The sequence below is a fragment of the Somniosus microcephalus genome, chromosome 3, assembly GCF_052327205.1.
Source record: "Somniosus microcephalus isolate GS21.2 chromosome 3, FLI_Smic_1.0, whole genome shotgun sequence".
NCBI lineage: Eukaryota > Metazoa > Chordata > Chondrichthyes > Squaliformes > Somniosidae > Somniosus > Somniosus microcephalus.
Genome location: NC_140989.1, coordinates 67,354,053 through 67,368,710, shown reverse-complemented (window position 1 = coordinate 67,368,710; position 14,658 = coordinate 67,354,053). Strand labels below are relative to the sequence as shown.

The following is a 14,658-nucleotide window of genomic DNA, read 5'->3' as shown; positions in this document are numbered from 1 at the left end:
AATCGCCCTTTATGAATATAGAAAAATCTGGCAGTTTAGTATCCGTACAATGTGCAGAAAAATCATCCTAGCTTGAATATACTAATTAAAACTAATTTATACAATCTAGGAAGAAAGTACCAAATATTAAATATCTTCAGAGAACTACCTGATACTAAATATCTGCAGACAAATACATTAGCACATCAGAAGGGTCATTGGGTCATTTATTAAGAGCTGCTGCAGATGAAAGGGCTCCGTTTAAAAAATGTGTACCTTTCAGCCAGCTACACCATATGTCCCTTGTAGTGAATGGACTGTTCCAGGACACCAACACTACATTTTGTATGAGTGAATTGATTTATATCTCATTTGAAGGTAGATATTGGTAAGAGGGATCGCTATCCATTTCCTCCTTTTGGGGGGGTGGGGGGGGGAAAGCACACCGCACCACCCCTGCCAACAGATCATATCTAACTCTCAACATCCATATCCTTCGAAAATTTATGAGTTACTCTTCTGTGATAGTGTAATTGTGCACTTGTTAGTGCTCTAATTTTCAACTTTGTGATAATTTTAGGGTTCATATCTTTGTGACTTGTTCTATCCTGATAGTGACCTGCTCTAATTAGAATACAACCCTGTACTTCTTGCACAGTTTCCTTGAGTACTGGTGAAAAACTCACACTTGCCTATCCCCAAGTTGTAAATTTTATATAGCTTGAATGTGATCGTTGTAATCTTACTGATTTGATGTTTTATGAAGGACTGCATGGTATTTACAAATAGTTATTTCAGAAAAATGTCCTCGGACCACCTGCACAATGTGCGATCAGTGGCATACCATAAGTTTGCCTGTGAAGCTGCACATTTAATATGTGCAATATAATTGGCAGTGCAGGAAAACTTACAACATGTTTGAAATTGCTAGAATGGCAATCTTAAATGGTTTTATTTCTAGAATTGCTAGTTTTATTTCAAGCAGTACCTAGCTGATGCTAATTGTTTTAATGTTTCAGAACAACATGCTCCCTGGTATGACGAGAAGGAACACTTACGTGTGTGAACGCTCCACTGGAGATCGATACTCTGCCGTGCAGAATGGAAAAGACAGCAGGTGAGAATCCACAACATTACAATATTGTCAAATGTCTCTGATTTTCTCAAAGCCAGATGAGTAAGCAGCCACGCAGGAGCTAATGAAAAACGATAATGAGTGTAGCCAGGATGAATTCATCAAAAGCAAATGAGAGCGAAATGCCTGCTGCTGGGGGAAAAAAAGGAACGTTCAACTTAAATGAGGCCATTATTGGAATGTACAAGATGAGTAATACATTAGAGAATTAGAAAGAAAGGTATTGCAGAGAATAATGTTTGATGAAATAAGTAGAATTGCATTGTGCCTTCATGTTCGCAGGTAAATGAAATGCATTCAAGAGCAAACTATTTCCATATTCAATTAAAAACGCTGTGACTGAAATATCTGAAATACTTGTTCCATGAAACAGATTTCATTCTCCGTTTCTATCTTTACTAAATGTTTAAATACTGCTTGTGTTGACTCCATACTTGAATGAATCTGAAGCCCATGGTTCTAATAATATATTGTAAAATGAGAGGGCTAATTTCTAGTCTTTCTATGTGTAACAGTATATATGTATACAGCCAAATAATATGATCATCTGCTGCGACATATTTGTTTACTAAGCTGTAAAGGGATAAAGTAAGATTCTAATCCATGTTAATCACCACAAAATGAAGCAGAAATAAGCTCAGGAACTTGTAACAACATGATACAATGCAAAATGCCTGGCTCAGTGGTGGCAATACTGAGAGGACAAGGAGATTCAAATTAATTTAATTGAGTTGGAGGTTTTTTTTAATGTGGCAGATACAAACATTAGACACAGCTGACAGACATCCAAAATGGAGTGTGTCATTGAAAATGTAGCCAAGTATCAGCATTAATAAAAGACATGCACTGATGTGCTTGGGAAAGAGGGATAACATTTGGAAAAGACAGGCCAGTTGAGATGCCATCCGATTCGCATAAAGAGGAAGCTGCAGATAGATGGGGTAAATAATAGTTAATTAAGGACAGCCAGCATGATTTGTAAAAGACTAGTTATGTTTGACAAATTTATTGGAGTTATTTGAGAAAATGATAAGTGTATTAATAAAGGAAACACACTGGATGTTGTGTATGTGGGTTTTCGAAAGACATTTAATGAGGTGCCGCATAGAAAGTTTGTTGCTAAAACTAAGGCTCCTGGTTTTAAAGGCCGTGTGACAGCATGGCTAAGAAGTTGGTTAGAGGAGAGAAAACAGAATAGTGTTGAATGAATGTGTTTTGAACTGGAGGAATGTAAACAGTGGTGCCCCAGAGGTCAGTGCTGGGACCATTGCTCTTTATATATAAATGACTTGGGTATAGGGAACTCAATTTTAAAATTTGCAATCAGCAAAATAGGGAATGTGGTTAACTGTGAAGAAGACTGCAAGCAACTCAGCAGGGTAATAGGATAGCAAAATACTGCAGATGCTGGAAATCCAAAATAACAACAGAAAATGCTGGGTAATAGTTTGGGCAGATGTCATATCAAATTTAGTCCAGGGAAATGTGAAATTATATATTTTATGATGTAAATGTGGAGAGGACGTGTACATTAAATGGTAAAACTTTAAGGTGCAGAGCGATTGAGGTTAAATACATAGATCTTTACAAGTAGGAAAGTGAGTTGATAAAGCTGGGGTTTTTTTAACTGAGCATGTGGGCTCCTTGGTTTTATGAATAGGGGCATTGAGTACAAAAACAAAGCGGTAATGCTAAACCTCTACAAATCATTGCTTCGGCTGCAGTTGGAATATTGGTGAATTTCTGCTGGTGTTCACCCACTCAGCTGCCGTAACTTCAGCTGAAGAGCTGTGGAAATGCTGGGAAAAACAGTGCAAGTGGCATTTACGCCGTTTTTCCGGCGTTTCCGTGGCTCTTCCGCCAAAGTTACAACAGACGATTGGGAATTCACCCCTATTATGTTCCGTTTTGGTTGCCTTACTTGGCTATACAGGGGGTTAATAAAAGATTCATTTAAGATGACGCGAGGGATGAGAGACTGGACGTGGAATGTCCAGACACACTGGTGGAAGCAGAATCCATAATCGTTTTAGAAAGGAAAATAGATAACTATTTGAAGGAGAAAGAATTAAAAGGCTATGGGGCAAGGGCAGGGGAATGGGACGAAGTGGCTACCTCTTTTGGAGAGCAAGCACGGGCATGATGGGCTGAATAGCCTCCTTCTATGCTGTGACATTCTATCTGCAGTGGGTAAGAAAAACACTTTTATTTAGTTTCCAACCATATGATCCTTTTCCGTTTCTAGTGTTCATCTGTCGTTTGTTATTCTGGGACATGTGGGTAGTAGTAGGTGTGGAGGATGTCAATGAGCAAAGAAGCATTTGTCGATCGTCAATTTGTGATTATGTGTATGTGCTCTGTATGCATTCTTCTGGACATGTGAGGCCCATTATACCTTTTGTGTCTTGGTTTTGGAACTGGAGTCATGAGCCATGAATTCATTCTAACTAAATAATTTACAAAGAACACTTGCATAACAGATATTGTTGTTAATGATATTTAACTGGTATCCAAGCAGCTCCTAAAGTAACCTGCACTGTAAAAACAAAATTAGCAGAGAAAAGCGAGTTATGAGTGCTGCGAGAGAAATTTAAGCATACTTCAGTGTGATATTTCTGGCAACACTGTTAAAATATGCCTCTTTAGTTCTGTAGCACTGCTGCAGGACTGTTGGGAATGTGTGTAACACTGTCCTGGGCGAAGCAAGGTGATTGAATTAAAGCTTGGGATGCTGCCTGCCCAAGTTGCTTGGGCTGGGGCACAGTAGGTATATGTTCTGTAGAGTTGTACATGTTGTGTTCATTACAAGTCACACCACATTTTTAAAATTAATTTTGAATGTCCAAAATTGGTATCTCTTGAATCAATCTGTGAAACCAGTTTATAAAAATAAAATCCTTAGGGATGCCTCTGTTTCTGCAATATGGCTCTGCTAGTGCAACTAATACTAGTCTGCCATTGTGAAATTTTGGAAATAGAACAATTCTGACATGGCATCTGTTTCCATTCAGTGCCACTACTTATGTGGCTTTAGAGCAGCATAAGCCATGGTGTAGAAACATAGATAGTTTAAATGGGTTTTTTTGCCACATAATATGCTGAATTGGGCCACTTTATGTACAGGTGTGAGAAAAATGTGGTTGCTGCCATTATATAGAAGAAATTATAATTTACTGTATTACAATGTGGCGCAGAGCACATGGAATATAGAGTTTAGCCTGTAGATTATTGAACAAAACCAGATTCAGCCTGCCCATCTTTGCTCTCATGTGAAGCATGTGAGAATTTAATGTTTGTGTGAGGAGCCCTATTTTTAAAAAAAAAAAAAAAAAAAAAAAAATGTTTTCGCCCTGGTATTGTGTGTTACATTTTGGCTTCTGTCTTTCTTTTGCCTCAACCCATAAGCCTAACTGAAATGTCTGCTTGTGCAAGCAGCACTTCCACATCCGTCGCAAGCCCTGCAGCATCTTCAGGAGTATCATCATCGCGTTCTCGACACCAGAAATCCATGTCGGCTTCTGGCCACCCAATCAAGGTCACACTGCCTTCCATTGAAGATGGTAGTGAAGGCTACCGACCCAGGTAAATATTTACAAGGTTCCAAATATGGAGTGTTTCAGCAAAATGAGAGTCTGAGTCATGGAACAACTTTGTGTTTAAAGCACAGCATTTCAGAGTCCTGATGAAAATCCAGCATGACACAGTAACTGATCTTTCTCTTCCAGATAGTGAGCAATCTATAATGTACTTGCAAAATTTTATATTTGAAGTTTACAGCATACACAATCTTCAGTTTTTTTTTTAGTCTCCTGTCTTCCAAATTGAGGTTACAAATGGAACCGAAAATATGAAAAAGGAAGATCATCGTTTGTAGTACGGTTATGAAGAAAATTCAGATCCAGAGCCATATTCTATGATATTTTGAGATGGGATTACATTTTAATGCATTAGAGATTTTTTCAAAAATTGGTAAATTAATGGGCCTGAATTTGCGGTCAGAGGCTTCCCATGGGTGGATGCCTCCAAACCGCAATAAATCTACGCACCTACCTGATGGTCCTGGATCCACGGAGACTCGCACTCCTGGGCCTCTCTGTGTAGGCCTGCGTAGAGGCCCACGTATCCCAGGGGCGCATGCGGTTCGCAAGGGCCCCCTGGGATCAACCAATCAGAAAGGGGATCCCCATAAGCTTAATAGGAATCGCATAAAAAACACATATTACACAACCTTGAAATAAAAAAAATCATTACATGTTTAAAATTAATGAAAATACAATTTCATTAAACAATTAAAGCAAAAATCTAATTTAAAAAAAATTAAATTTAAACATTTTTTAAGGGACCAAAAATAACAAACTTATTTTACAGGTTTTTGAATGTTAAAATGATTCTAAAAATGTTGTTTTAATATTAATTTTCACCCGTATGCTGGTAAAAGAAGGCCTTACGCCTGCTTTTACCAGGCATAAGAGTTTCATGGGAATTCGCTGGGCAAGAGTTGGGCAAATAGCCCAGTTCTCCGCCAGCAAATGTCCATTTCCCGGGGATGCAGAGGAGTTGTTAAGATTCTTGACAGATCGCAAGTTCCGGGTTTTCGCGCAGGCGCAGCCCATGCGTAAACCTGGAACGTGCAAGGCATAGGCCATGGAAAATCTGGGCCAATATAAATTCTGCTATCCTCAAAAGGTGAAATTATGTAAATCTTGACTGTGTGTAAATAAACTGAACAAGCACGGCCAGATATTTGTACACCGATAATACCTATTCATAATGAGAAAGGGTGAAAAGAGAGTGGATTAAGACCACGAGTAGTGTTCCTTCCATTCAGCACCCACTTGGTACTAATATGTTTGAGGCTTTACTTTTCTGAACTCTCTTGGAATTGAATTGTAGAAAGAAATTTCAACTACTTAACTCATTTGAGCAAGGATCCCTATATAGTACACATTTTAGTGTCCATTAGGTTCCATTGTAAAATAAGTCTGTTTGAATAGATTTAAGCCAAGTTCTTTATTCCCAAGCAAAATTCTAATCATTTTTAGCCTTATCTTGAAGAAAGTTTTTACAAAATGTATATTGAATAATAAAAAAGGACACACTTTTTCATATTGAAGATACTGAAAGACAACCAATCAGGAACACATAATAGATTACAACTCGTGTCTCAAATTTTCTTTCCTAATTCAGCACTGCAGCCCAAAGGGTACCCGCTGCTTCCCCTTCTGCACACAGTATTAGCACTTCTACTCCAGATCGAACCCGCTTCCCTCGAGGAAGCTCTAGCCGAAGCACTTTTCACGGTGGGCAGTTACGGGAACGGCGCACCGCCACATACAATGGACCACCAGCTTCGCCGACACTGTCACACGATACTGGTGCCCTCTCACAAGCTCGAAGAGGAACTTCAACTGGTATAATAAGCAAGATCACGTCCAAATTTGTTCGCAGGTTGGTTACTCGGTTATTTTTTTTTTTTTTTAAGTCTTTTGAAATATAGATAACACAAAAAAATGTAATAAGCTTCCAAAACCACTCTGCCCCCAATTTACTTGAAGACACCACTATTTGAGAACGGGCTTACTAACTTGGTTATAAACTGTTAACAATAGTCCAGCTCCTTTGGTGGTGATAATTCAGGAAATTGATAGACCGGATGTACTAGAAAGGCTGGGTATACTTAGAGTGGATAAGTTGCCTGGTCCAGATGGCTTGCATCCCAGATTGCTAAGGGAATTGGGGGAGGAGATAGCGGAAGGGCTTGCCATAATTTTCCAATCTTCCCATAATTTTCCAATCTTCCCTAGATGCGGGATAGGTGCCTGAGGATTGGAAAGTGGCAAATGTGACACAATTGTTCAAGAACAGGTGTAAGGACAATCCTAGTAACTTCAGGCCGGTCAGTTTAACATCAGTGGTGGGTAAAGTTTCAGAAACAATAATCAAGGAAAAAATTTACGTGCACTTGGTTAAGCTAATTAAGGAGAGCCAGCACGGATTTGTAAAAGGCAGATCGTGTTTGACTAATTGAATTTTTTGATGAAGTAACAATGAGGGGAATGCAATGGATGGTGTCTACATGGATTTTCGGAAGGCATTTGACAAAAGTACCACATAGAAGGCTGGTTAACAAAATTGAGGCTCATGGAATAGGTGGGTCAGTGGCAGCTTGGATTAGGAATTGGCTTAAGGACAGAAAACAGCGAGTTGTGATAAATGGCTGTTTTTCAGACTGGAGGATGGTAGACAGTGGTGTTCCCCAAGGGTCAGTGCTGGGGCCACTGCTTTTGTTGAGATATATATATATAAAAGACTTGGATATTGGAATACAAAGAAGAATTTCTAAATTTGCCGATGACCCCAATCTTGGGGGGTGTGGCAAACAGTGAGGATGATGCCAATCGACTGCAACAGGGCATAGAAAGGCTAGCAGAATGGGCAGACAAGTGGCAGATTGAATTTAATACAGAGCAGAATGAGGTGATGCATTTTGGCAGAAGGAACAGGGAGAGGCAATACACACTTAATGGCACAGTTTTAAAGAGTGTGCAGGGACAGAGGGACCTGGGAGTTGAAGGTGGCAGGACATATTGAGAGAGTGGTTAGCAAAGCATATGGGATCTTGGGTTTCATAAATAGAGGTATTGAGTACAAAAGTAAAGAAGTTATGCTGAATCTTTATAAAGTACTGGTTAGGCCACAACTGGGGTATTGCATCCAGTTCTGGTCACCACACTTCAGGAAGGATGTGAATGCCCTTGAGAGCATGCAGAGGAGATTTACCAGAATGGTTCTGGGGATGGGGGATCTTAGCTACAAGTACAAGTTGGAGAAGCTGGATTTGTTTTCATTAGAGCAAAGGCGGTTGAGGGGTAATTTGATAGAGGTGTACAAGATTATGACTGGTTTGGATAGGCTAGACGGGGAAAGGCTGTTCCCACTAGTTGATGGTACAAGGACTAAGGGACACAGATTTACAGTTTTGGGCAATAGATACAGGGGGGATGTGAGGAAAAACTTTTTTACGCAGCGAGTGGTGAGGACCTGGAACTCGCTGCCGACGGAAGTGGTGGAAGCGGAGACACTCAATGTTTTCAAGGGGAGACTGGATAGGCATTTGAGGGAAATAAACTTGCAGGGCTACGGGGATAGAGCAGGGGAATGGGACTGACTGGATTGCTCTGCAGAGAGCCGGCACGGACTCGATGGGCCGAATGGCCTCCTGTGCCGTTATGACTCTGTTAATTGAACTGTTCATCTATTATAATGCTCTCGGGTAAGTAGGGTGAATGCAGAATGGGTGCTTTTTTTAGTGGAACATTTGTTTTGATTCACTTTGCTATAAAAACATATGCAGGTAAAGATACTGGAGAGTACAAAGAGTTTTTTCTAGCCTCCCCTTCAATTTTTTTTTATTTGTGCCTCCTGTTAGCGTCACTATTTCCCTTCTCATAACCCTTCTATCAGGTCACTCCGTAATTTTCTCAGCTTTAGTGGACAAACCCCTAACTTTTCAAATCTATCTTCATAACAGTAACTTCTGAAGCTAACATTCTAGTCAATTTACAGTGTACCTTCCCATTGCTTTTATATCCCTCCTATAATGGAGTGCCCAAAACTTCAAACGCTACTCCAACTTCAGCCGAAGGTCTTGTACAAGGTCAACATTACCTCTTTGTTTTTGTATTCTCTGCTTCTCGATTTAAAAAAAAATAAAAGTATCTCATTTGACTTTTTATGTTATTATCTACTTGTGCTGCCGATTTAATTGATCATATAATCTGGACAGCAAGGTCCCTCAGCTCCTTTATTCCATCTGACACCTTACTATTTGAGGTGGCCATGAAGATTACTGGCTAGAATTTGAGGTTCTGTAAAATACATATCCTATTCTGAACCTGACAAAATATTGTGGGGTGAATTTTCATCTTCACTGCCTGGGTGGTAATCTGGCAGAACGGATCACCCATTCATTGCAGAACCTGTCCAATCCACACAAGGCAAATCAGGCAGGCTCCATAATGAGTGGACCATCCACTCTGCCACATTATCACCCAAGCAGTTGAGATGAAAATTTACTGATTTAGTAAAATAGGCTAAAATTTGTAATATTTGTTCGTAAGATGTAAGGTGGCTTTTGAAGCTTGTTTTTACATAGCTCCCACAATGGCCGAGCATCCAATGTGTAGATGAGCCATGCAAACCAGAAGATCCTAGGTTTGGTCCCTACTCTTGAGTTAGCTGATCACAGCTAGGGTGGCAATTAACCTGAGCACCCTTATGTTATAGAGAGAATAATTTGCCAGAGTTGCCAGGAAGTGCATGTTTGTGGCTATCCAGTAAGAAGAGGCCTGGCTGTGATGCCCCCATGGTCAGAAATCGTGGCAGCACTCACTGTTAATGTTCGTGAAGAATGGCCATCTGGGTACGAGAGTGCACTTGGTATCTGCAGAACTGTGCTCTGGCCAGGATTGTACACTTTGGGGAAAGGAGAAAATTGTTAGTGTGAAGTTTTTAAGTACTTATTTCAGTCATACAATTAGTATTTTTACAATTGCAATAACATTTTTAAAGTATATTTGTTACAACACAGTGGGAAACTTAACTATACCTCTGTAAAGCAAGTTTATGCAAATAAGTGTGTTGATGCATTTTAGTAGTGTTGCATGTATATAAGTTGGTAGCCAGCTTTATCTAAATATATTTCTTTTAATGACCTGCTTAACTGTTTTTACAATAGTTTGAAATTTTGCATTGGCTTAGTGTTTTTTTCCCTATTTGTAGAACTCTTGTCTTTCAGGTTTCCCAGAAGGAAGGAGCAAATGTTGTAGGGTTGCTTCCACTTTCCTACTTACTGTAGAATGAAATCTACATAGTCTCCCTCTTCCCTGTACTTTTAAGTTACTTATCAAACACCCATCCACCCCATAAACAGTATCCCTTGTTAAAAGTTTACTGTTGCTGCAGTTTGCAAGACAGCCAGTTCCATTATAACTAATTCCGGTCTTGTTAGTTGTTACAAAGTCTCTACCTGATGGTGACTGCATCTATTCAATGTATGTTATCTTGTCCTTGTTGAACAGGGTTAGGACATTGTGTTGCAAGATGGCTATTTGCACTATATTTGGTGATCCAGTGATTTGGATTGGTGGCATTAGTACACAGATCACATTTTACAGCAGTTTCATTATTTGTAATAGAAAGCGCATGTATATACAGCTGAGCTTTTATTGTGGGTTCAGCTAACTGTTCAGTCAGCATAGTGCTGTGCCGACATTTCTGTAGTGTCGTCATGGTTTCCTGTGGCAGGAGCGGAAAAAGAGGCATTGGGTATTTGGCTTTAAAGTTTGAAGCTATATTTTAATCTATATATTCCTAAGAAGTCCTCATTTTTTTCAAATATTAGAAATATATACACCAGAGGAATACTATATGGCAGATTTGAAACACATTGTCCCCAAATCTATTCAGAAGCCTGTTTTACGTAAAGACTAAAATATAGATGGAGATCTGTAACACGTTTAAGGGGTTTTGATGATAGTTGAGTGATTTCTGCGATTTTCCCTTCATTGATATACGTACCTTGCTTGTTGGGATGCTGTGCTCTACTTTTCCCCTTGACTAGGTTGGTCGCAAACTACAGCGAGATGAGTCATCCCCTGTCTCTGCTGGAAATGTGCTTGTAGAAGTGGCTTCTGGACAAAAATACCTTGTAGCTTCCATTCAAAATCTTTGTCATGTTCCAACCTTTTTTGGATTTTGTCCTTTTATACCTTTCAAGACCATCTCTTTGAATGGGTACTTGAAAATGCCATACTTGGTGAGGTTGGATGGTGCTCGCTGCTCAGCATAGTTTTATTAATTAAAACATCAGTTATAGAAAGAGGTTGTTTATTAAAAGAAAAAAAAAATCTCGTCATTGGTTGTGCAGAAGACAGTCTTTTGTTGCAGGTTCAGCAAGATTTTATTTATACTGCATTAGAGCAAATTTCCAAATGTCTTGTCAATCTGAATATACCACTGTCAAACATGCATGGTCAGAAGACCATTAAACGAACGTGCAACTTTGGGACATACGTGTTGTTTTTTATGTAAGACACCATGGGGAGAATTTTAACCCCAAAAAAGGGTGGGTTCTGATCAGGTGGGAGGTTAAAGTAATAGAAATCTGAATCCCAACCCAAACCCGCCCACTTTCGGTTTTAACGGAGGCGGGACGGGGGGGAATGCAGCCAATCCATTCCCAGGAGGTGGGTTGGCACTACGTGCCTCATTTTGAATCTCCATTTTAAATTTAACTCTGGGTGGTCGGGTTTCCCAGGCCTCGGGGAACCCAGCAGCTAAAGGAAGGCGAAGACTGCTGGATCCAGGAGGTGAATCCCAATAATAATAGAAAATCAAGGGGCTATAGGGAGGGAGGAACTTGAAACAATCTCTCTCACTTGAGAAAAAGTACTAGGCAAACTAATGGGGCTAAAGGCCGACAAATCCCCTGGACCTTATGGCCTGCATCCTAGGGTCTTAAAAGAAGTGACTGCAGAGATAGTGGATGTGTTGGTTGTAATCTACCAAAATTCCCTGGATTCTGGAGATTGGAAAACTGCGAATGTAACGCCACTATTCAAGAAAGGAGGGAGACAGAAAGCAGGAAACTATAGGCCAGTTAGCCTAACACCTGTCATTGGGAAAATGCTGGAATCCATTATTAAGGAGGTAATAGCAGGACATTTAGAAAATCGTAAGACAATCAAGCAGAGTCAACATGGTTTTATGAAAGGGAAATAGTGTTTGACAAATTTGCTAGAGTTCTTTGAGGATGTAACAAACAGGGTGGATAAAGGGGAACCAGTCGATGTAGTGTATTTGGATTTCCAGAAGGCATTCGATAAGGTGCCACATAAAAGGTTACTGCACAAGATAAGAGCACACGGGGTTGGAGGTAATATATTGGCATGAATAGGGGATTGGCTAACTAACAGAAAACAGAGCGTCGGGATAATTGGGTCATTTTCCGGTTGGCAGTCAGTAACTGGTGGGGTGCCACAGGGATCAGTGCTGGGGCCTCAACTATTTACAATCTATATTAATGACTTGGATGAAGGGACCGAGTGTACTGTAGCCAAATTTGCTGATGATACAAAGATCGGTGGGTTAGCAAGTTGTGAGGAGGACACGAAGAGTCTGCAAAGGGATATAGATAGGTTAAGTGAGTGGGCAGAAATTTGGCAGATGGAGTATAATGTGGGAAAATGTGAGGTTATCCACTTTGGAAGGAAGAATGTAAAAGCAAATTATTATTTAAATGGAGTGAGACTACAAAATGCATTTAAATGCATTTCCACTTACCTGTTGGATCCAGCGTCCCTGTCACGTCAGTCCTCTGTGACCGGTCACCCCCTGACCCTTCCGATCGCCCCCCCCAAACCTGTCCCCGAGGCCTCCGACCTCCCACCCGAGATCTCTGATCGTCCCCCGCAATCTTGGCCTTCCAACCCCTCGTCCCACCTCGACCCCGGCCTCCGATCCCTCCCTCCCTGATTCCTGCTCCCCGGCTGCAGCCTGGTGCCGCAGGCCTGCCCTGCCAGACAGCCTTTCAATCTGGCTGGCTGCGAGGGAAAACAGAGAAGAACAAAAATGTTAATCAGGCCCTGCTGTTAAATTCGGCAGGGCTTGAGGTAAACCCATTCTCCCAGGTTTCCCAACCGCAATAAAGCCAACCCCCCCCCCCCCCCCCCCCACCCACAGTTTCCTACCTTCCTCCAAGTTAAAATCCTGCCATGTTTCCCTTTTTTTTTTCTAAAGAGGTTTCTCATATCTCCATTTTTGGATCTCCCCATGACACGTTAACCCGAGCTGAGATGACCTGCTATGCCTGTCTCAGTACTGTTCTGGAGTCAACCAACATAAAGGGAGTTCCTAGGCTTGGATTTTGGCTTTTACTCAAGAGAAACTGGGATTTGGGGACACCCACACCCACCAGATGCAAGTGTCCCACTGGCGGTCAACCCAGAATTTAGAGCCGGAGCTTTGGTCTCACTCGCCAGGACGGTCATGAGCATGGCTCAAACCCCGCACCTTCTGACTCGGGGGCAGGAATGCTACCATTCACTCCAAAAATGAGATGATAACCAGGCATAAAGATGAGGAAAAAAAGTTAAAAAAACAATCAGTCCAAGTGTTTCGATGGTTTAATATGTTTTCTGAAAGTAGTTATTTGAAGTGTAGAATTTATCTCGGAGTATTATCAATTGTACACTGAAATTTGTAATTTGTTAACTGAAGCCGAGACATTTGCTGATCAGCACCTGAACAATTCGGAAACCATACCACTGGTATGTTAACCTCCAAAATGGAGATGTTTTCCTTTTATAATAAGTAAATAGCATTTACAATGGAAAAGAGAAGTTGTATATTTTGATTTGAGCTACAAATAATTGGGAAGTAATGTCTGCTTCTACAACAATACTTTGGCTGATTTTGTTCAGTGTTTTTCTGGGGAGGGGCATAGGCCTGTGCTGACCAGTTGGCACTATCTTTGCATCTGGATTATCCTGTCACTTGGTTTTATTTCTTTGCAAAATTCAGTCATGTGAATCTCTTTTGTTCCACAACAAAAGACAAATCTCTGCAAATGAAAGCAGTCAGATGATCCAGTCTTGGTTTATTCAACAAACCTTTCCCACAACCACTGCCGTTAAATAATGTACAGGATAATTACAGTATTATGTGACAGAATTAGGTTAAAAAAACATGTGAACAAGTAAATCTCCTTGCACCCTCTGCCGCCCCCACTAGTGGTTTTTCCCTCTTCATTTTCTGTGTTTTCAACCTTTCTCGAGCTGATCACTATCGCCAAGCTCTTCCAGCTCGGAGGACAGGACAGTCAGAGCAGCGGATTGCTGCTGAGACCATTCTTTGATTTGGCCCACGTTAGTGGTGATTCAAAGTCTGCTGAAATACTTTCATTTATACAGCACAATATTATCATGTAGTTAAACTGTCTCAAGAGTGAGTTGGTTTATGGAGTTTGTGTCTTGTTTTTAGGCAAAAAGAGCAGGCATTCTGCTCCAGAAAGACCCCTCAGATAATATGAAACGACAGCTAATCTGTGTTATTCTTTGGTATTGTTTTAGAAAGGAACATTGGCAAGAATACGGAGATAATTCCCTGCTCTGTGCAGTGTTTTTGTTGAGTGAAATGGCAAGGAATTGACTCAAAATTGTATTTTGGTCACTAATTTAAAAAATTAATTTCTTATGAAAACTACGACTAAAATTCAAGGTAAATCTTAGATTGAAACTAAAATTGAAATTATTTCCAAGACTGTAAAGTGTTGGTCACTAGTTCACAACTTTTGGACAGATTTTGGAAGTTGAAATGGATGAATTGTTCTAGTTGCCTTCAAACACCATGTTATTATTCCTCGATATTTCTTGTGGCCATGAGTTGTATGAAATGAGAAACAATTGACATTTTTTAAACCTAAATTTTTTTATAAATCCTGAAAAGACAAGAATGAAAATATAGCAAGCAAAACAAAATTTTAA

General features: G+C 40.3%; 1 protein-coding gene across 8 annotated transcripts in view; it reads left to right on the top strand.

Annotated features, from left to right (window-relative positions):
• Nucleotides 1-14,658, top strand: part of mark1 (MAP/microtubule affinity-regulating kinase 1) — a 177,356-nt gene that overhangs the window by 147,430 nt on the left and 15,268 nt on the right. For 6 of the 8 annotated variants that reach the window (XM_085980970.1, XM_085980961.1, XM_085980953.1 and 3 more), the window contains 3 exons: nucleotides 999-1,096; nucleotides 4,520-4,696; nucleotides 6,302-6,562. In XM_085980970.1, coding sequence (XP_085837096.1) covers nucleotides 999-1,096; nucleotides 4,520-4,696; nucleotides 6,302-6,562 — 536 coding nt within the window. The remainder of the gene's footprint in view (nucleotides 1-998; nucleotides 1,097-4,519; nucleotides 4,697-6,301; nucleotides 6,563-14,658) is intronic. The other 2 variants (XM_085980973.1, XM_085980954.1) reach the window with 1 other exon arrangement.